This window comes from Musca domestica, unplaced genomic scaffold (genome assembly GCF_030504385.1).
Source record: "Musca domestica strain aabys unplaced genomic scaffold, Musca_domestica.polishedcontigs.V.1.1 39, whole genome shotgun sequence".
Lineage (NCBI taxonomy): Eukaryota > Metazoa > Arthropoda > Insecta > Diptera > Muscidae > Musca > Musca domestica.
This window is the reverse complement of record NW_026712326.1, coordinates 6238107-6261468: the sequence shown is the minus strand read 5'-3', so window position 1 is coordinate 6261468 and position 23362 is coordinate 6238107. Positions and strand designations below refer to the sequence as shown.

At 35.0% G+C, this 23362-nt stretch overlaps 1 protein-coding gene across 1 annotated transcript in view; it reads left to right on the top strand.

Annotated features, from left to right (window-relative positions):
* The window catches only part of LOC101894920 (uncharacterized), a 63851-nt gene that overhangs the window by 30541 nt on the left and 9948 nt on the right, over positions 1 to 23362 (top strand). Inside the window, exons 3-5 of the mRNA XM_011294189.3 lie at positions 837 to 1198; positions 12954 to 13883; positions 17311 to 17690. Of these exons, the coding sequence (XP_011292491.2) occupies positions 837 to 1198; positions 12954 to 13883; positions 17311 to 17690 (1672 nt within the window). The remainder of the gene's footprint in view (positions 1 to 836; positions 1199 to 12953; positions 13884 to 17310; positions 17691 to 23362) is intronic.

The window sequence follows — 23362 nt, the reverse complement described above, 5'->3', positions numbered from 1 at the left end:
ACGAAGATATATATGGGAGCTATATCTAAACTTTTACCGATTATCTTCAATTTCAATAGGGTTCGTCCTTGGCCCAAATGATCTGTGCAAATTTTCATCTGAATCGGGCAATAAATGCGACCTGTACTTTGTTTACAAAAATACATGGACAGACGGACAGACTGACGGACGGACGGACATGCATAAATCGACTCAGAATGTGATTCTATGCAGAGCATCAAAAGGAACTATGGGTCTATCTCGTTTCCTTTTGCCTGCTACCAACAAATGCACAAAGACAATACCCTGACCACCTTGTGGTGTAGGGTATAAATATTATATTCGTTTAACAGATACGAACTTTTGGTATGGAAAATCGATTCTGGATCATACTATTTATTTCCACTCTGCCTCCAAGGTATCGAAACATACATTTTATGTGGGCTAACGATCAAAATAAAATAAATTGAAAATTTACTTTTCCTGTATTCGGATTTTGGTACTCAGACATCTTAAATTGGTCCACTATTCCGATGAATATGATATTTTGCAACTCGATTTATTTCTGTCGGAAAATAAACAAAATGTACACATTTCGAATTTTAGCTTATATATTCGTTTGTGTTAGCTTTCAACTCAACAAAAAATAACTTTATTTAATTATCACATCAAACATTGTTTTTACTAAATGTGTTTTCAAATCTATATATATTTGAAAATTAAATAATTTCAAATAATGTTATTTGTTTGTCTTCTCTAATCCACAATTTGCAATAGCTAAACATGTTTATTATACTTCAGCTACATCCAATTTAATTTGACTTTACCTCCCTTCTGTTTTTCATTTCATTCGGCAGACAATTAAATGCAACCATAGAACCATTATCGTGTTTCGATGAAAACTTATTAAAAATGTTGCCGACTGATTTAATTATTTTCGGTGAATTAATAACAATGGACCAGCAACAACAACAGCCCAACCACCAACATCAGCAACAATCACATCAACAGCCTTTCGACCTATTGAATGCCCCCCGTCACAGTTACTCAATGGAAACGTCACTTCCATCCTCATCGTCATCCGTCCATCAGCAGTCGCAGCAGCAACGACAAAAACAACACCAGCCATCACAACAAACAAAACAAATTCTGAGGGTCAGCATAAATGGCCTACACCGATGGTCAGCACAATTTGAAAGTTTCATTTGGACACATTTGGGTAAGATTGCAATTATGTGGTGAGGTACATTTGTTTAGAAAACGAACTGTAAACAACAATTTAACTGCGTAATGTTTTATTAATAATATTAAAATGTTTGAGGAAACCCAAAGGCATATATTTGATCGAATTTTACGATTTTGTAATCTATTTAATGGTCATTTACATCGAATTTATCGTTGTCTATTGAGAAATATGTTGGGAAAGAATGAGTGAAAATTTAGATTAGATTTTGCAATCATGAATTTAGTCTAGAATTTTTCCTTATTTAAATAAATTATATAAGAATTCACTGCTTCAAAGATATAGGATAGGATAGGATAGGATAGGATAGGATATACAAGGATACAGTTTATAGAGCTGGGTCATTGGGCTTAGTACCAGGTTGTTACTACAGGGATTTTTAATGGTTTTTGAGTAAAACAATTTAGCCCAGCCCAAATTGTCATTACCTAATGCTGCGTCCCTTCAACAATTTGCTTACAAATCAAGGTAATAATCCCTTATTTTAAATCCGGGGTATGCCATCGTAATAAGTGACTACTTAAGGTGAAGTAATAATAATCTATATTAATAAAATAGTAAAGTAATTGACTGACTGATTGACTAATTGATTCATCAACGCCCAAACAAAACGTCTGAAACTAAAATCTTGAAATTTTGGCTGAGGGTCACTCTTGGTTCGAAGGGGTCAGATGAGGCTGGATTTTCGAAAATTCGTACTAGAACGGCACGAAAAGTATAAAAAGGCACTAAATAGCAGTATAAACAAGTAAAAAAGCTGTAAGTTCGGCCGGGCCGAACTTTGAATACCCTCCACCACTTGGTACAAATTTTGAAATTTTCAAATAAATAAAATCGGTTAAAAATTCTGTTAAAATCTTAAAAATACCGAATGTAGCCGTACATAAGGGTCTGTACGACGACGTGGACCTGCATAGGCAACTTTTGTCACAAGCTATTACAATATTCAAATGCGAAACTTGAAGAAAATCTGTTTATAATGTAGCTAAATTCATCAAAATTTCGAATATAGGGAGGAACCATTGGAGTTGTAAAACGTGGACCTGCACAGACAATTTTTTGTCATAGGCTGTAGTAACCATTACGAACCTTCAATGCGAAATTTGTAACAATTCCGGTAAATAATGTCGCTAAAATCATCACAATACCGAATATCGGGAGGTACCATTATATGGGGGCTATACGAAGAAGTGAACCTACATGGCGCATTTTCTGCTTTATGCTGTAGTATCTATTACGAACTTCAAATACCAAATTTGAAACAATTCCGGTAAATAATGTCGCTAAAATCATCAAAATACTGGATATCTGGGGGTACTGTTATATGGGGGCTATACGAAGAAGTGGACCTACATGCTGTAACTTAATATACCCTCCATACTATGGTGTAGGGTATAAAAGGCACTAGAAGGAAGCAGTAGAGCTAGAACTCTTAAATCTGGAATGAGGCCCACTGATGGAGTGAGTGATTGATGTACCAAAAGGATTTTGGAAAATCGCATTATAAGTGTACGAAAAGTACAAAAAATAAAATATATATGAACGGATAGAGCTAAAAACTTGAAATTTGGAATGGGAATGAACGTTGAGGAGTAGGGTCGATGTAAGGAGGTAGTTTTGGAAGTGTGTACGCATACCAAAGAAGTACTAAAAGATACTAAATTTGGTTCAATTTTAATTTGGATGAACGGATGGAGCTGGAGTCCTTAAATTTCAAATTAACATTACTGGCGGAGTGTAAGATTGGAGTATGGAGTACTAAATTTGGTACAATTTCGATTTGGGTGAACCGATAGAGCTGGAATTATTAAATTTGAAAATAAGATTCTTTGGCATTGCAGGAATGGGGTATGTAGGTAGTCTTGGAAATTTCTACTTAAGGGTACTAAATGTTACCATACTTGGCAAAATTTAAATTTTGGGAGAACCGATAGAGTCGGAATTCTGAAATGTGGAAATAAGATTTCTTTTGTATTCTAGGACTGATAAATGTAGGAAGAACTAATAGAGTTGGAAACCTGAAATTTAAAACTAAAATTACTATTGCATTGCAGGGCTGTAGTATGAAGGGGGTTTTGGAAATTTGTACTTATGTGTGCTAAATGCTACTCAATTTGGTACAATTTAAATTTTGGGTAAACGGGTAGAGTTGGAAGCCTGAAATTTGAAAATAAGTTAGTACTTATACAAAATTTAGTATTGATCGTAAGAATAGATTTCTGAGTATTGGTGTTTGGGAATTGGTGTGTTGTGTTGAGATATGCAGGTGGTATTGAATATATGTACAGTAGATGTATGAAAGGTATTAAATGACACTAAAATTTTAATTGTGGTCGATGTTCGTGTGTAGGTTTGAGATATGAAGTGGTTTTTGGAACTACTTACGAAAAAGTACTAAATTGTACTAAATTTGCTATTTGGGTAAAGAATTACCTTTGAAGTCTAAAATTTAGAATTAGGATCACCTTTTGTGCGAATTGGTTGATATATGGCGGGGAGCTGGAAATAAGTACTAGAAAGTACGGAAATTATAGTATAAATAGGTACCATAACCTGGGGAAGAAATAGAAATGTGTACCAAAAGTATTAAAGTGCACTAAATTTGGTACCATTTGGAATTATATAAACGGATAGAGAAAGAACATTGAAATTTGATATGAGAATCAAGTGTGAGAAATAGTGTTGATATGAGGAGGTGATTTTGTTATATGTGGTATAGTACTTGAAATTTCAAATTTGTCATTAGGCTTGATTTAGGGTTGAGAGGTGGATATTATTCATGCAATTTATACCTTGATATTAATAAATTGTGGTTATTTATTTAATGCATTCTATTTAAGGTAAAAATATCTCTTAATATAAATTCAGTAGCGGGCACTTGCTAGTAATTATTATTTTCTTCCTTTGCCCAGGAAGAGAGGCTTTTAGAGACTCATTGCATCCCCTCAAGATATTCATCGGAGACCTTTTAAGTATATACTCTTGAACAATATAAAAATTCAATATGCTTTTAACCTACTACCTGCCCACACCATTATATCCTCAGTCATATGGCTACAGTATCCGATTGGACCAAACTTGATACATAGTAATAATATTATCAAACTTAGATTGAGTTCAGTGATGGAAAATATCGGACCAATTGTTCGGGTACAAATGTCAAAATTCTCAAAAAAACACAACTAATAAAGTTGAATTCTTTGAATACCCTCCACCATTTGAAACGAATTCGGCAATTTTCAAAAAAATAAAATCCGTTAAAAATTCTGGTAAAATCTTAAAAATACCGAATATAGGGGTCATATTAGGGATTATACTACGATGTGGACCGGCATAGGCAACTTTTGTCATAAGCCATCACAATATTCAAATGCCAAACCTCAAAAAAAAAAAAATTGGTAAAAAATGTAGGTAAAATCATTAAAATACCGAATAGAGCTAGATACTATTATATGGGGGTTGTACCAAAACGTGGACCTGCACAGACAATTTTCTGGCATAGGCTTTTGTACCCATTACGAACCTTAAATACCAAATTTGAAACAATTTCGGTGAATAATATCGCTAAAATCATCAAAATACTGAATATCGGAAGGTACCATTATATGGAGGCTATATGAAGTCGTGAATCGGCACGGACAATTTTCTGTCATAGGCTGTAGTATCTATTACGAACTTCAAATACCAAATTTGAAACATTTCCGGAGAATAATTTCGCTTTAATCACCAAAATACTAAAAATACGGAGGTACAATTATATGGGGGCTTTACCAAAACGTGGTACTACATGGCCCATTTTCAATACCAAAAGTCCTGCAGACATAATATACATTTAAGTAAAATTTTATGAACCTACTTCATTTCGTTCGGGAGCTAGAGTGATTTCAACAGACAGACCGACCGACCGAATCGACATAGAATCTATGATTTGTGGGGCCTTAAATGTATATTTCGAGGTGTTTCAAACGGAATGACAAAGTTAATATACACTCCATACTATGGTGCATATCTCAATAACTTACCCAGTTATAGATCTTGTATATAAATGGCCTTTGTGGGAAATTCTTGTAACTAACATCTGGTTGAAATATTAAGATATATGTAGTTCAAAGAGTATCGATATATTATTTCGAGTTTTATGAGAATTATGAGTTATGCTAACGAGCGAGTAGGAGTGGTCTAACAGTGCGAGTTTTATACCATTGAAGAACATTCCGTTTGCAATGCCGCCAAATATTCGTCGTAGACCCCATTCATTAATGATTGGCTTAAAATTCTCAGTCATTTTAACAATGTCCGTCTGTCTTTACACGATACAATCCGCAATTTTTTACGAATTTTTTTTTTTTTTTTTTGAAGATTGAAGTCACATTTTGTAACAATTTTTTTTTTTTAAATTGGGTCTTTGTTGTTCATGGTAGGTCTAGATCCGATCGCAGAGCATTATATATAGCTCCATATTTTCTTATAGCATTCATACAACAGTACCTCCCAATATTGGGTATTTTGATATTTTTGATAATTATTTTAACGATTTTTTTTTCGTTTTTTGAATTTGGTATTTACAGTTTGTAATGAGTTTTACGTCTTGCGACATATCATTGTCCACATAGGTCCACGTTAGCCTATAGCTCCCATATAACGGTACTTCATGATATTCGATGTTATTTAGTATTTTAGTAGTAGTATTTCGACGATTTTAGATACAATAGTCACCAAAATTGTTTGAGATGTCGTATTTGAAGTTCGTAATGGATGCTACAGCCCGTGACAGAGAGTGGTCTATGCAGGTCTTCGTATAGCTCCGACATAAGGGTACCACCCTATATACGGTATTTTGATGATTTTAGCTACATTATTCGCCGTTTATTTCACGTTTCGAATTTGAATATGGTAATGGCTTATGAAAAACAATGCTTATGTAGGTCTACGTCGTATAGACCCCAATATAACGGATATATGCTTATATAGGTCAACGTCGTATAGACCCCAATATAACGGCTATATTCGCTATTTTTAAAATTTTAAAAGAACTTTTTACGGATTTTATTTTTTGAAAATTTCCAAATACGTTCTAAATGGTGGAAGGTATTCAAAGTTCGGCCCGGCCGAACTTACTGCTTTTTAACTTGTTCTTTTTTAGTTTATTAGAATTCCGTTTGAATCTTCTAAAAAAATATGTTGTCATTCATAATTTAATTATATCGTCCTACTTCAAATTGGAACTCCCTATTACCCTACATATGCTATTTGTCTTTTGATTTCTATCTCACTGTGTAGTAGCGAAAACAACAAAAACTAAATGAAGGACATATGCAACAACACATATCTCCTTTTTTCCACATACATGATTGTGGTGGTGCTTCCGTTTCATTTGAGATGCTCCTTACTTGTTGTGCCAATTTGCATAAGTACCTGACATTTGTTTTGTTTTTACATCCCAACTAGCTGCACGGAAGGAACTATGTACGTTGTGATGCTAGGTTTTTTTATCGGATCACTGGAATGCAAAAAAACAAGAGAAATAAGTTATGAGAGTGTTTCATGCTCCTCCGCACTTCTTCAAAGTGTCAGTGATGCGTTAACACGTATCCTATCGATTTTTTTCTCTCCGTATGAGTTTCAGTGATGCACTCACTCATCCACAGTGTGGTTGTCTTTTATAAAATATTCACATACATACACAATCTGAACCATACTATACCGCACCGCACAGGAATTTGAATACAAACCAACAATTGACTTTATTTCGCATTCAGGGTGCATTGACTTGTTTTTATTTGTGGTTTCATGTTACTTTTTTGCTCTTGGTTTCTATTTTATTTTATTTCGTTTTTTTTCCTTTTTCCATAAACTATGGATGGGTTCTGCATGTGGGGCTTCATCGCATTTGTTGTTCTACTCCAGTTCTTCTTCACTCTCCGTGAAAAATGATAGAAAACAGAAAATTTATTGAGGATAAAACTGTGATTTGTTGAAGCCCTTGTGATTCGCGTGACTTCATATCAGGTGAATGTTCTGCAAACGTTGCGATTTAATTGCTGAATTCCGTTGCTATTGAAAGGGAGTAATTCATTCGTGTGACATATTACCCTTTACGCTGAATAACTCTGGGGAGGAAAATCAAAACTTTTAATCCGACTGAAATGAAACCTTACAGCGAGCAAAGGCTATATAATGGGGTTTAAGGTGATACCAAAAATTATTGAAAACGGGTTTCCAAAATAAATGTAATTCGAGTAAAACAAATGGGTGAAGCAAATAACTATTAAAAGCTGTGTTAAGATTAAATACAGGAAACATTTCGAAAAATGTTTTTCTTATGTAAAATATACAAAATGTGACAACAAGTAGAACTTATTCAAATGGACCTGGCATTCGATTATTAAGATATTTGAGAAGAAGAGAAGAGATTTGTTCTACATTTCTTTCAAGGAATAAATTGATTCGTTTGTTTTAAGAACGAAATCCCTAAATTTTAAAATCGGTGTTACTTTTTTAGGAAGGTCGACTTTCCAATCAAACTTTGCCGACCAAACAAGGTGTATGGTTCGAATTATCTAAAATATCAATCGGTTTTGCTGGCAGATGGATACCCTCTGCTATGTACTATTATTTCAATACATTTTTACTTTTGTTTTGATTTTAAAACAGTTGACCCTCTATGGAGTAGGTTTCAAAAAGTGGACCAATTGTTCATTTCGCATGACGTAAATATTGCGACGTGCCAGATTTGGACCATATCGGTTACTTCCTTAAAAGGTATTTGAGAATTTCTTAAAAAATATTAAAATGTGAGTGACCAGAAGAAATGGTCCGATCTCTACCATCTTTATAACAGATCTTGTGTTGTTGGAAACATTGAGATGTACCAAGTCTGAAGTCAATTTTGCGTTTTATGGGAGCCATTGATATTCAAAATTTGTTTGAGGTGCCAGAAGGAGTGGACCGATATATCCCATCTTCAGAGCAGATCTTGTGTTAGTAGTTATAATGGGATAAGTGAAATATGAAATGAATCGGATGCTTATTTCGGATTTTATAAACGATTTGGTTATTCAAAATATTGACCCTTTGTGGGGGAGGTACCAGAAGGAATGGCCCGATCTCTACCGTTTTATAACAGATCTTGTGTTGATAGAAAAATTCAGGTATGTCAATTCTGAGCTTATTCAAATTTTCGACCTATTGTGGGGGAGGTACTAGAAGGAGTGGACCGATATATTCCATCTTAACACCAGATCTTGGGTTTATAAAAATATTAGATAAATAATTATTCAACATTTTGACCCTTTGTGGAGGGAGGAACTTGATGGAATGCCGATATTGTCCATTTTCACACCTGTCCTAGCACCTTTCACGTTCAGTGCAAAAAATTTATTTTTTTGAAAATTTCGACCTTTTGTGGGGGAGGTACCAAAAAGGGTGTACCGATATTGCGCATCTCCGAACTCGATCTAAGTTTGAGATAAAATATTATGATGTACCAAGTTTGGACCAAATCGGGTACTCCCTGCCAAAGTTATCGTGCGCACCGGTCAAACAGACAAACGAACGGACGGAAATTGATAGATCGACTTCAAATGTTCTGAAACGCATTTGGTCCAAAGAGACCTAGGGTTTAAAACTGTTATTTCGACTAGGCACGTTTTGATTGTATCAAATGATATATACCCTCTCTAGCTATAAAAGTAATAGGAAAAAGTTTACTTTTGATGTTTCATTTTGAAGTTTACCGAGGAGAATTTTAGTAAAACCATTGCACAATGGACTCACAACCAATCTTTCTATCTTCAAAGTCTCCATACGTAAAAATTGGAAACCATCATTGGGCTCAATATCAAATTTCAGCTCCATCCCTTCAGCGATAGTTTAATTTAATAGCATTTAATTCTTTATAGTATACATTTATAGTATACATTTTCAAAACAATTGCCTTGTTTCATGCTCAGATACAAAGAGAGACTTCAATATCATATTTGGGAACTCCAGCTCTATCTCATTCACTGAGCACCAAATTTAGTACTATTTAGGACTATTCCTGCAATTATAGTACACATTTTCTATAGCAGCTCCATATCTTAACCACAGACACCTACAGTTACGTCTATATCAATTTTCAGGATTCCAGCCCTATCCTTTCACCCAATACCCAATGTAGTACTACTTGCTACTTTTCGGACAATAGTAGTACACAGTTCCGAAGCCAACTCAACATCTCAATCACAAATACCAACAGAACACCTATATCAAATCTCAGGACTCCAGCTCTATCTTTTAGTACCAAATTTAGTACCATTTAGTACTTTTCTAACAATTATATAGGACACATTTCAAAACAACCCCCAAATCTCCAACTTAGATATCATCAGTAACGTATATAACAGATTTCAGAATTTATCCTTAATCCTTTCAGCACTGTTCATACAATTATAGTACACATTTCCGAAACCACATCCATATGTTCACTCTCCATATGAGCAGCGACCCTAATACCAAATTTCAGATTTCACCCAATATCAAATCGTACCAAATATAGTACTCTTTAGTACTTTTCGAGCACTTGTGGTACACATTAACCAATAACAAATTTCAGATTTCCAGCGCTATCTGTTCATTCAATATAAAATTGTATCATATGTAGTACATTTTAGTAAACATTTCCAAAACCACCTCTTTATCACAAACCTACTGCTGACAGGGACCCCAATACACAATTTCCAAATTTCAGCTTTATTCGTTGACCCTAAGCCAAACTGTTCCAAAATTAGGACCATTTAGAACTTCAAACTTAGTTTCCAACCTTGATTCTCTTACCAACATTCATATTTTGAGCTCTAACCATTCAGATAATAATATTTTAGAAGAAGTTTGGTACCATTCTAGAGCTTTTCGTAGCTTTAAGGTTCAAATATATAATAACTCTTTGTTATATCTATTCTGCACTCCATCAGTGACTTTCATTCCACATTTAAGAATTCTAACTCGTTCCGTTTGTCCAATACAATGTATTCAATTTTTATTACTTTTCGTACCCGTTTAGTACGAATTTCCAAAACCCCAGCGTTATCACATACCTACGCAACAATACTGGCCCTCGTGGTTTTGTTATAGCCTGTAGTACCGATTCCGAACTTCAAATACGAAATTTAAAACAATTCCATTGAATGATATTTCTAATATGATCAATAATCAAATAAAGTGAGGCAGCGAAAATTCTTTTCAGACAATTCCATTGAAAAATGTGCCTAAAATCATCAAATACCGAATATCGGGAGGTACCATTATATGGGGGATATCGTGGAGGTGTATAGACCGTTCCCTTATAGAGTACCCAGAAGGAACTTCTTGTGTGGATTTTCAGGCAATCCCATTGACAAATTATGGGGAGTACCGTTATATCCATCTTCGAACTTGACTTGCCTGCAGCTAAAAGACTTATCTGGACAAAATATTAGCTACCTACCTTAATTCGTTTTGACTCTAACGTAATAAAAACAGGCGGGCAGAATTAAGTCTTCTTAGAATTTTACTGTGATCAAGATCATTTATGTATTTTGTTAGGTCTAAAATTATTATTTCGATAATTTACATATGGAATAACGAACTTAATATACCCTCCATACTATGTATGGTGGAGTGTATAAAAATTGTGATCCTTTGTGGGGATGTACCAGAAGGGGTAGGCCAGTATATATCATTTTCGCGCCATATCTTGTATTATTAGGAATAATGGAATATGCTTATTTCTGACGTATTTTACAAAAAAATATAATTATTCAAGCCGTTGTGGAGAGGTACCAGAAGGAGTGGTTCGACATATTCCAACTTCACATCTAGTCATGTATTGATAGAAATATAAAATAGTCGGATGTTCATTTCGCATTTTGGAGCTTTTTGTTATTCAACATTTTGATCCCTTTGTGGGGAAGGTACCCGGAGGAGTAAACTGTTGTATTCTGTCCACATTCTATACAAATAATTCGCATTTTATAAGATCTATATTTATTCTAAATTTTGTGGGGGGAGTTACTTGACGAATAGAGCAGATATTGTCGATTTTCGCACCTGATCTAGCACTGACAAAAATATTTCTCTTTCTATGAGGTAAATTACTTACTTTGAAAATGTTTTTTTTTTGTGTCGGAGGTACGAGAAGGAGTGGACCGATGTTGTCCATCTCCGAACTCGATTTAAGTTTGAAAATAATATTACGATTTGCCATTTTGGACTAAATTGGATACTCCTTTCGAGAGTTATCGTGCGAACCAGCCAGGCAGAGAGACAGACGGGCAGACTGAACCCATAGATCGACTCAAAATGTTCTGAATCGAATTTGGTCCAAAGCGACATAGGGTTTGAGACCGTTATTTTGATGAGGCCCGTTTTGGCCGTATCAAATGTTATATACTCTCTTCAGCCATATGACTGAGGGTGTAAAAATATTTAAATTTTTATTAACATCTTTTCATTCGATTTTATTCTCTTTTGCCAAAAGGTCATTCTGAATTGGTGAAAATTGTCAAAAATCAGTTCAGCCGTTCTTGAGTTAAACCGCTTTAACTACATCCCTTTTTTATACTCTTCACCACAGTATGGAGGGCATATTAAGTTTGTCATTCCGTTTTGTAACACCTCGAAATATACATTGCATCAGCATAAAATTCTATGTCGATTTAACGATGTCCGTCTGTGGGAATCACTCTAGTTTCCTAACGAAATGAAGTAGATTGATAAAATTTTACTCAAATGATTATTATATCTGCAGAACTATTTTGATTATTTTTAGACGCATTATTCTCCGGAATTTGGTATTTGAATTTTGTAATGAATACTACAGCCTATGGCAAAAAATTGTCTGTGCAGGTCCACGTCTTCGTATAGCCCTCATATAACGGTACCACCCGATATTCGGTATTTTGATGATTTTAGCGTGAGGATCGGCCAATAATTGCGACCTGTAGCGAGATTACAATTTTAAATGGACTGACGAAACAAATGGGTTGAAGGTCGGACGTACATACAAAGGTACATCGACTCAGCTTGACGAGAAAAGAAGGTCCATATACACATTACATAATTTTTGTCCCAATCAAACTTATAATACCCACAACACACAGTATTGTAGGGTACACAAATATATCGAAATCCTTTGGCAATGGCAATATTGAAACACATTCAAAATGTCTTTATTTCTAAGAATAGATGCCGAGCAATTGGTTAATGCCCTTTTATAATTTAGTATTTTTCTACCCTCGTCATATAATTACCTCTATTAATACCGTCTGTGGTCTCTCCCCCTTTTGGCTAATTCAAAAACAATTCATTTGAAAAACAAGAAAACCGTTAATGACATACTCCCCCCTTCCTTTTGCACTCAGCATCATCATCATCTGCTCAAACGTGAAATAATAATATTCATGTTGCTGTCGAATCATCCGCAGGTGTTCGACAGATACTTAATTGATAATGGTTTACAATACACTTAGCTTCAATTTGTGCAAATATTCATTCATTCTTTCATTCAGTCGCTCATTCATTCCACTAACAGCATTTTCATGTAATTAATGTAGTTACAACGACAATAACAACAGTAGCAGCAGCAGCAGCTACAACAATCACATCGACCACATCCGCATCATAGCCACATTCCTATGGAAAATAAAGTAATTCATTTTCACCATCACCAACCAATTTTCAATGTTCCCTCTGTCTGTGTTCTTTCTTTCAGGTTGGGATGATTGGAGCGATTTCACCGTTTGCAGTGTGGCCTGCGGCAAGGGTGTTCAGCAACGTTTCCGCCGATGCCTTCTCGATAATCCCATGGTCGATATGAAAATGAATTTCAATGAAATCGAAGAAGAAGAAATCCAAGCCGAAGAAGAGGAGCTGGAGGTGGAGGAGCAAGTGGAACAGTATGACGATGATAATGAACTGAGCGACGATGACTCGTTGGGAGATGCCGAGGAGGAGAAACAATATGATGATATTGACAGAATGATATTTGAGGATGATGATGACGATGAAATCATTGAACAGCTCAAAGCTATCGACAACTATGACAGCGCCGATGATGGTGTGCGTTCAAACGATGTTGGTGTAGGTGCCGGTGCCGGTGCTGGTCAAGCTGTTGCCTTTGGCTTTATAAATGAACGTTATAAAAAACCGGATGTTAGAAATAAAAAGCATCGTAGAAGAGCTCAACTATCACAGGATGTAGGCGGCGAGAATGATGGCGAGCAGGAGGATGGCATTGAAGTGCCGAGCCAAACGGATGTATACGAAGTGGACAACAATATGTTGCACTTTGTGACAGCACCATCAGTGACATTGGTAGGTGAAAAAACACAATCACGAAAGGCAAAAAATAATCGCCAAACGAGAACAACAAAAGCAGCAACAGCAACGACTACAACAACTGAACAACCCGAAATTATGCGCATATTTGAGGGTGATTTCAACGATGTCTATAGCGAACGAATTTACAATGAAAGTCCATTTAATGGTCCCCAGTTGTCCGAGGATAAACGAGACTTGAAAATGCACAAAAAAGGGCAGCGTTCGAAGCATAGACGTCATAAATCAGCAAAAATCGTCAGCACAATGTTCTGTGAGGGCTACAACATTGAACAGAGGACGTGTAATAATTTCGAATGTAGTGGTAAGTGAGAGATAGAGAGAAAGATTGAATTTAATGTGGTTTTCGTTTTTGTTTTCATAATTTTTACAAGATTTAGAATTTATAATTTAAGGATAAGATTTCACTTTTCAAGTGGATTTTTATTGCATTTTTATAAAATCTGTAATCTTTGTTACTGTATCTGGTATTTTTTGTTATTTTCTTTTATAATTGAATGATTAAATCTCAATTTTTAATATGATTTTCATAATTCTTATATACAAGATTGTGGTCTTTAGAAATGTGATCGGTGTTTTTTGTTATTTATAATTTAAGGATAATAATAAAAGAGTAATGTAATTGACTGAATTAAAGATTTGTCAACGCCCACACGAAACGGCTGAAGCTAGAATTTCGAAATTTTGGGTGAGGGTCACTCATGGTCCGAAGGGGTAACATAAGACTGGATTTATGGAAATACGTATTAGAACGGTGCGAAAAATATTAAAACGTACTAAATATGGTACTCTTTGCATTTGAAGAATCAGTACAGTTAGAACTCTTAAAATTGGATTGAAATTCGCACTGCAACTGTGCAAAAAGTACTACAAAGTACTACAGTTGGTACCATTTCGTAACATGTAAACTGTTGGAGTAAAAAACTTATATTTTGAATAGGAATTAAGGTTGATTGTTAGAGTCCACTTAATGAGTAAGTCTTAGAAGTGTGTTCTCATGTATACGAAAAGTACTAAACGGTACGGACAAATGAAATTTGGAGAAACGGATGGAGCTGGAATATTTTAAGTCAGCATTATAGGCAGAGGGTAGGATTGGGATATGAAGGAGGTTTTTCGAATATTGAACTTATATGCACGAAAAGTACTAAAAGGTCCAATACAGGGTGAGATGAAAAAACTGCAACCAACTTCAGACTGCTGTCATTTCTAAGCCACTCGTCCGACGGATGTTAAAATTATTCCTGTGACAGCTCATTATATTGTTTACAAGCGTACAAAAGCATTTTGGTAAGAATTTTCCAGAAAAAAAGTTATTCGTGATGGAATTCAAACGTGATAGTGTGATTTCTTTAGCGTAGCCCGACATCAAGGAATTGGGCCGAAGAAAACAGCAACATCAGCAGAAATGATTCGAAAAGTAAGGAAGCGACTTGATCGAAACCCTCGTCGCAGTGGACGAAAAATGGCTCGTGAGCTGAACACATTGCAATATCCCATTCGGCAAATATTGAAAAACGAGCATTGAAATTCCAAAAAGTGCAAGAAGTTACACCGCAACAGAATGAAAATAGACTCAAAACAGCCAAAGAGTTGCTTCGCTTGCCCGAAAGTGGTAAATTGCCGATTTTGGTTTTTTTCGATGAGAAAACATTCGTTGTCCAGCAGCTTGTAAACAAACAAAACGGTCGTCAGAACAAATCACGAATATTATCTCGAAAATATTCTGGAGGGTGTATTAAAGCCTTGGGCACGCAAACATTTTGGCCGCAGACCTTGGACATTCCAATAGGACTCAGCACCATCGCAATCAGCACGCGCCACCCAAGAATGGTTACAAAATGAGGTTCCACTCTTCATTTCCAGCGCACAATGGCCACCGGATAGCAATACGTTGGACTATAGTGTCTGGAGTATTTTGGAAAGCAAAACTTGGCACTAAAATATACCAAAGTTTCGATCCCCTCAAGCAAGCGCTTCGCCGAGAATGGGCCAAAACACCGCAGAGCAACATTCGGGCAGCGTGTGACGGTTTTATTGGCCGTTTGAAGGTCATAATTTCTGCCAAAGGTGACCAATTCAGACAAATCTAAACTTCTTCTAAAATTTGATGGTATTTCCGACTTTTTTGCTTTCATTCAATAAAATTTAAAGAAACAAGTAAAAAAGCTGTAAGTTCGGCCGAGCCGAACTTTGAATACCCTCCACCATTTGGTACAAATTTAACAATTTAAAAAAAAAGAATAAAATCCGTTAAAATCTTAAAAATACCGAATCTAGCCGTATATTAGGGTCTATACGACGACCTGCATAGGCAATTTTTGTCACAAGCTATTACAATATTCAAATGCGAAACTTGAAAAAAAAAAATGGTTTATAATGTAGCTAAAATCATCAAAATACCGAATAGAGAGAGGTACCATGGGGGTTATAAAACGTGGACCTGCACAGACAATTTTTGTCATAGGCTGTAGTATCCATTACGAATTTCAAGTACAAAATTCTAAATAATTTCAGTGAATAATGTCTCTAAAATCATCAAAATACCCAATATTGGGAGCTACCGATATGAGGGCTATACGAAGACATGGCTCATTTTCTGTCTTAGGGTGTAGTATCCATTACAAACTTTAAATACCAAAGTTGAAACAATTCCGGTAAATAGTGTCGCTAAAATCATTAAAATACCGAATATCGGGAGGTACCGTTATATAGGGGCTATACGAAGACGTGGACCTACATGGCCAATATCCTGCAGACGTAATACTCATTTGAGTAAAATTTTATCAACCTACTTCATTTCGTTCGGAAGCTAAAGTGATTTCCACAGACGGACGGACAGTGATAAATCGACATAGAATTTTATGCTGATCAAGAATATATATACTTTGTGGGGTCTAAAATGTATATTTCGAGGTGTTACAAACGGAATGACAAACTTAATATACCCTCCATACTATGGTGGAGGGTATAAAAATGTAAAAATTATTGCTTTTGACTTTGTTGCAGTTTTTATCTCATCGTGTAGAGCTAGAATCTAGACATATGATATTGAGGTCTCTCCTGGTATCTAGTGTTATGGATATGGAGGTAGATTTGGAACTGTGTGATATAATTCTTCGAAAATTATTTAATGGTACTAATTTTGTATCACTGTTGATATTTGGGATGGAGAGGTCAGGATTGTTTTGGATAAGGGTATTAAATCTTACTAAATTTGTTACTGGAATAGAGCTGAAAATTGCTACTAAGGTCATTGTTGGTTTCTTGGGTCTTTATATGGAGACGATGAAATAGTTAAAAACAGAAAAATTGGATGTTGGTTCATTCATATTACTAATATCTTTAGAACATTTTTTCAAAAAGAAAAAAATGCATTTGAGCACCATAAAGGCCTAACACGAACTCTTGGATCAAATCTAAGATTTAATATGGAATTTTCGCTAACGAAGTAGCGGGCACTTGCTATTTTCGGGATAAAATATCAATTTCCAATACGATGTTTACAATTTTCATATAAAAGACTATATATTTTTTTCAAATCCTTCAGGTGCGTTAGTATTTGTTATTCCTCTGTTTATTTCGAAAATGTGACATAATTTTTGTTTAATTTCTTGAGTTATTAGTACACCCTCCTATCAGTGATTTATTGTTATCAATTTAAATATTTTCCACCAAACTAATAACACAACATATTCCCCCTCGCCCACTTGTTCTTGTCTCATTTGCAGATGATATCAATGATTTAGTGAAGTTCTATCGAAAATATCCCAGCAGCAGCGAGGAAACAAGCGCAACATCAACGCAGTCATTAAATAACGATTTCAATACAGCGCCATCAGCATCTGTAGCATCATCTTCATTATCGTCCTCCTCATCATCGGCGACAGCGGCGGTTTGGCCTGCCACTTCTTCAGTCACAACATCGGCCGCAGCAGCCGCTAGCTCCAATGCGGCAGCGGCACCTTCGACACAAATAAATGATTTGGGTTTGTGGAGCAGCTTTACCGAAAATACAAATACCATAACACCAGTCCCCAGAAATACTGGTTTTGTAAAGACATGGCATAATTTTTTGAATTTCACAATTATGCTGACATTGCGGGCAAAGGTAAGTAGGGAATATTATGAATCACGGATTAGATGAATAATTCCAATATCTTCTCCAATATCCCAAATATCAAAGTTAGTTCTCTAATCTTAAAACATTGATCTTCAATATAAACGTCGGATTTTATTATTATTTTTATACCCTACAACACTATGTGTTGGGGGTATTATAAGTTTTATTGGGCCAAAAATTATGTAACACCACGAAATATTGGTTTCCAACATAGGCAAGTATACATAGGAAAGTATATATGGATTTTTCAGTTGTTCTACAGGTCGCAATTATAGACCAATCAAAGCGGACGTTAGCATGGGGCAAGAGCTTGAGGCTAGGCATAAGCCTTCCAATTTTGATGGTCATCGGGTAATATTTAGTGGGTGAAAAAGGCCATAAAATTTGTGTTAAATAAAAGTCAAATTTACCATTAAACCGCAAATATTTCTAATCCTGGCGAAGTCGCAAATAGACGAACAGGTCAATTCTGACCGTTACGTAGATGCTGATATTAAATATATCGGTTATATATAGCGAAATACTTACAATGTGTATATACAAAGGAAGGGGATGTTAGTTAGAATGCTTATATCTCAAGAATGGCTGGACCGATTTTGACATGTTTTGTCAAGTTTTTGTCAGGGGATTCCGACCCTCTTAACATAAAAGTAGAAAATCTAAAAAAATCGCAGAAAATTTTGCCAATAACGATGTTAATATAGATTTTGTAGTATTTTGTGAATTTTGTTTATTTTTTCATATTTTTTATCGCATGCGATGTTTTCAATTTGACATAATATTTTGTAATATTTTTTCACCATACAACACAGGTTGGGGATATTAATTAATTATCAATTCACGAAAATTGTCACTAGGATAGGCTAGGCCTATTGTTTTCAAAGATGTCCGCAATATATTAGGGGTTGAAATGGGCCAAACACTAAACATTTTCCTTATTTTGCAGCCTTTATAAAGGTCACAAATAGAAACCAAGGGACACGAAATCTCGCATAAAGTTAGAGTTTAGGACAGCAGGTAGAATGAACTACTAATTTTGTGTGGCGATACCCGAAATACACAAAAGGCGAACCTCTGGTTTTTTTAAGGTGATTTCGTTGACGAATATAGCCAAATATCGTAGACAAGCAAATAATATAGATGAGTCTAAATTTGGAGATTCAAAGGGGCTTCTTGCTTTTGGAGATGATTGCAAAATATTTAGGGGTTCAAATTAACCAAAAACAGAAATGTTTTTCCTATCAAACAATTGAAGCCAATCGACACGCCTGTGAAGAGAGTTAAGGACAAAGAAGAATTCTAGCATTTTGGATGAACGTTGGATTATATTTAGCTGTAAAATGGACCACAACAACTAACACCCCTACGGTGTGCATAAATATTGGGCAAATGTCCCTAGTCAAAATCCTAATTTCAAAAGCGAAATCTTCCAATATGGAATTGGACATAAGGGGGCTTCCAACATATTGTAGTGTTGTAGGGCATAACATAGTCGGCCCCGCACGACTATAGCCTTTGCTTACTTGTTTTATATATGTATTACTGCAATTGAATCTATTATGGCCACTATTGTTATTTTAATTAATACCATTATCTATACATAAAAGAGTAGTGATATAACTGGACGGGCTGCGAATCAATCGGGTGAACAGATGAAGCTGGAATTCTAAAAATTTGTATTGGGGTCACTGTCGATGGCAGGTTTGTGGAAATGAGTACTAAGTGTGCAAAAATACTAAATTGTATTGTATTTGGTATTGCGTGAATGTGTAGAGCCCGACTATCGAATTGACCCTGATCTAGAATACATAAGGTTTAGGAAACTAAGAATTAAAAATTACCTTTAACTTGAAAAATGTTTAATATTAATAATTGAGGTTTGAAAAATTACATTTTCAAGTATTTTGATTTAACGAATATAAAGAGGTACTGGCGAATAGGAAATAAATCATAAATTTGACTTTTGTTTCAATTTTTCTGACAACCTCGAATCGGCAAATTTAACTCTACTGAAATCATGAAATGCCAAATTAGAGCACATTTGTTCGAAGAATATTAAGAGGAGATTATATGAGAGCTATATCTAAGTGAGGACAAATATATACCTTTTGTAACATCAGAATTCAAAGAATAATATGTGCAAAGTTTGAAAGACGCATATTAAATTTAGTGTCCTTTATCGTAATTACAAATGGAGAACGGAGAGGCTCATGGACATAATTTAATCGACGAAGATGTATACTCTTTAACATACTTTATGGGGCCCATAACTTTTATAAGCCGATGACACCGTATTTATGTTAGTTAAATGAAAGTCTTGTTCCCAGGATTTCAATTTGGAAATTACTATCGATTCTGAGGTCAAAAACTCCAAAAAAAAAAAAAAAAAAACTGGTGGAATATATTAGTATTTGTATTATCATCGGAAAATGTGTTAAAACTCCAAAAAAAAAAAAAAAAAAAAAAAACTGGTGGAATATATTAGTATTTGTATTATCATCGGAAAATATGTTAAAACTACAAAAACTAACAGTGGCTTTTTAAGCTAGGATAGATTTACCAATTTTTTGTACATAGTTGGCGTTTTATATGAGAACCCCAAAAGCAAATTATTCCATTTGAAATTGTTGTCAAATGCCTTAAAGCAGGCTGCTCCGTTATATGAGAGCAATACCAAAATATATTTCTGATTTTTTGTACAGGAAAGGACATTTTTTGAGAGAAAATTTTGAGGGTCAGTACATTTTGTACAATTGTAATACACACTTCCAAAACCACCTCCATGCCTTAACCTCAAAGCCCAACAGTTACATATACACTGGTGGCCAAAACTAAAGCAACTGAAATTACAAGGAGAATGAATGCCCTGTAACTTTTTCAAAAATTAAGAAAATGAGAAAGTTTTTCTTGTTTTAAATTAGGTACTTTATTTACTTTTTAAAAACCTAAAACATAAAACCAAAATTCATTTTTATATAAAAAATAATGTTTGGTAAAGTCAATTAACCCGATTTTGGCTTGGACAAAACAAAAGCAACTCTGTTGTACATTCATATAACCGCTGCAATTTCAGTTGTTTTTACTGTGATATTTATCGCTTTTTGCTTCCTTCGACAATTTCGCTTGTCATAAATCCTTTTTGAGAAGTTTTTTACAACAGTATGTGTTTTTCTTTTCCTTTTTTAAGTACTGCACAAAAAGATTTTAAAAATGGCTAGAAGCAAATACAGTACCTGAATAAAACAGCAAATTATCAGTGACTATCAAAACAATATATCGCAGAAAATGATTTCCGAGAAATATTTCATAAATATTTATGTGATTTCATAATTATTTCTGTGCACTAAGTCGGTTTTTTGAAACTGGATCAGTAGTAACAGTCTATAACGGATGAAGGCCGTGAAAAACTTCAGCCCGTACTGATCCACAAATTGTGAGAGAAATAAAAAACAACTATTTAAGAGTTCAACTGGATTGGTGAGAGAGCAATAATTGGAAATAAGCTCGAGATTAGTGCGCAGACTAGTAGTGGCAGCTGGTCTGCATGCCCGTAAGACATCAAAAAACCATTTATATCTGAAAAAATTAAAAAAGGCTTTCGGAAACGATAATATTAAGTGGAATCAAGCTCAATGGAAAAAACATTATTTCTGGGATGAGTCTACGTTTAATATTAAAGGCTCAGACGTCAAAAATTTTACGGTGAGAAGACCAAAAAATGAAGAACTCAAGCCGCAGTGTTGCAAAGGTACAGTGAAGCATGAGGGAGGGTCAAAAATGGCGTGGCGCTGTTTTTCTTTCTATGGACTTGGGCCTATCCATAAAATAAAGGAAGTTGTGGATCGGTTTGTTTACAAAGATGTGTTGGACATCACGTTATTCCCTTACGCTGAGTAAAATATTCGGCTGATTTGGGTGTTTCAGCATGACAATGATTCCAAACTTGTATCAAAACTTGTCAAACATTGGTTGCGGGAGTCAAAAATGCATGCTTTGTTATGGCCGGCACAATCACCTGACCTAAACTCCTTAGAAAACCTTTGGAGTATCGTAGATAGGAAGATCAAGATAGATTCGGAAATAAATAAGCACAACATTTTCTAAAGAATTCGGGGTGCCTGGGAAAGCACACCCAAGGATCAAATTGAGCGTGTTATAGATTCAATGCCTCGTAGGTGTGCAGCTGCTATCAAAAATAATGGTTATGCTATTGACTACTGCCAAAATTTGATTATTTTAAAATAAAAAATCAAAAGTTGCTTTAGTTTTGACCAAGCAAAAATTGGGTCATTTTAGTTTTCCACATATTATTTTTCGTTCAAAATTATTTTTAGTTTCTTAAAAGTGAATTAAACCCCTCATTTAAAACTGGAAAAATAATTACGATTTGTTTATTTTTGTAAAAGTTACAGGATATTTATTGTCTTTGCGATTTAAGTTGCTTTAGTTTTGGCCACCAGTGTATATCAAATTTCAGGATTTCTGCTCTATTTCTTCAGCCAATACCAAATTTAGAACTATTTAGTACTTTACCTTTAGTACCGATTTTTAAAAGCACCTCCATATCTTAATCCCAGATACCAACAAATTTCAGAATTCCAGCTTTATCCCTTCAGCCAATACCAAATTTAGTACCATTCAGTACTCTTCGTAGCATATAGGACGCATTTCGAAACCACCACCAGAATTTTAGTTCTATCCTTTTAACCAATACCATATATAGTACCATACAGTACTATTTGTGCGATTGTAGTACACATTTCCAAAACCAGGCCAAACAGCAAATTTAAGATTTCGAGCACTATCTGTTCACCCAATACCACATTGTACAGTATATATTACTATTTGAGTAAATTTCGTACACATTTCCAAAATAAACCTCCCACTAACATGGAACCCTTAGTACACATATTCGAACTGTTAGCTTTATCTGTTCCATTTTACAAGTTTAGAGCGATTTTAGAACTTTTCATAACCATCAAGTTACAATTTCCAAAAAGGCGATAGTACATCTATCCTGCATTTTATCAGTGACACTCATTTCATTCAGAATTCTCATTAAGTCTGTCCAATACAATTATTCAATTTTTAGTACATTTTAGTACTTTTCGCATCCAGTAAGTACATATTTCCAAACACCTAGCCTTATCATATGCCTAAGCACCAAAACTGACCCTCATGCTAAATTTCAAGATTCTAGAATCAGCCGATTTGTCTTGGCATGGATTCTTGATCGGTCAGCAGGTTAGTTATTTCACTTCTCTGTGTTATACTCTACACCACAAGGTGGTCAGGGTATTATGTCTTTATGCATTTATTTGTAACAGGCAAAAGGAAACAAGATAGACACATAGTTCCTTTTGATGATCTGCATAGAATCACATTCTGAGTCGATTTATGCATGTCGGTCCGTCCGTCTGTCCACGTATTTTTGTAAACAAAGTACAGTTCGCAATTTTTGCCCTATCCAGATGAAATTTAGCACAAATTATTTGTTTGACCCAAGGACGAACCCTATTGAAATTGGAGATAATCGGTCAAAATTTAGATATAGCTCCAATATATATCTTCGCCCGATTTGCCTTTTATTGTGCACCAAACGTCTAATATCAGCCCGAATAGTATGAAATTTTGCACATACAAACAAATTAGCCCTGAAA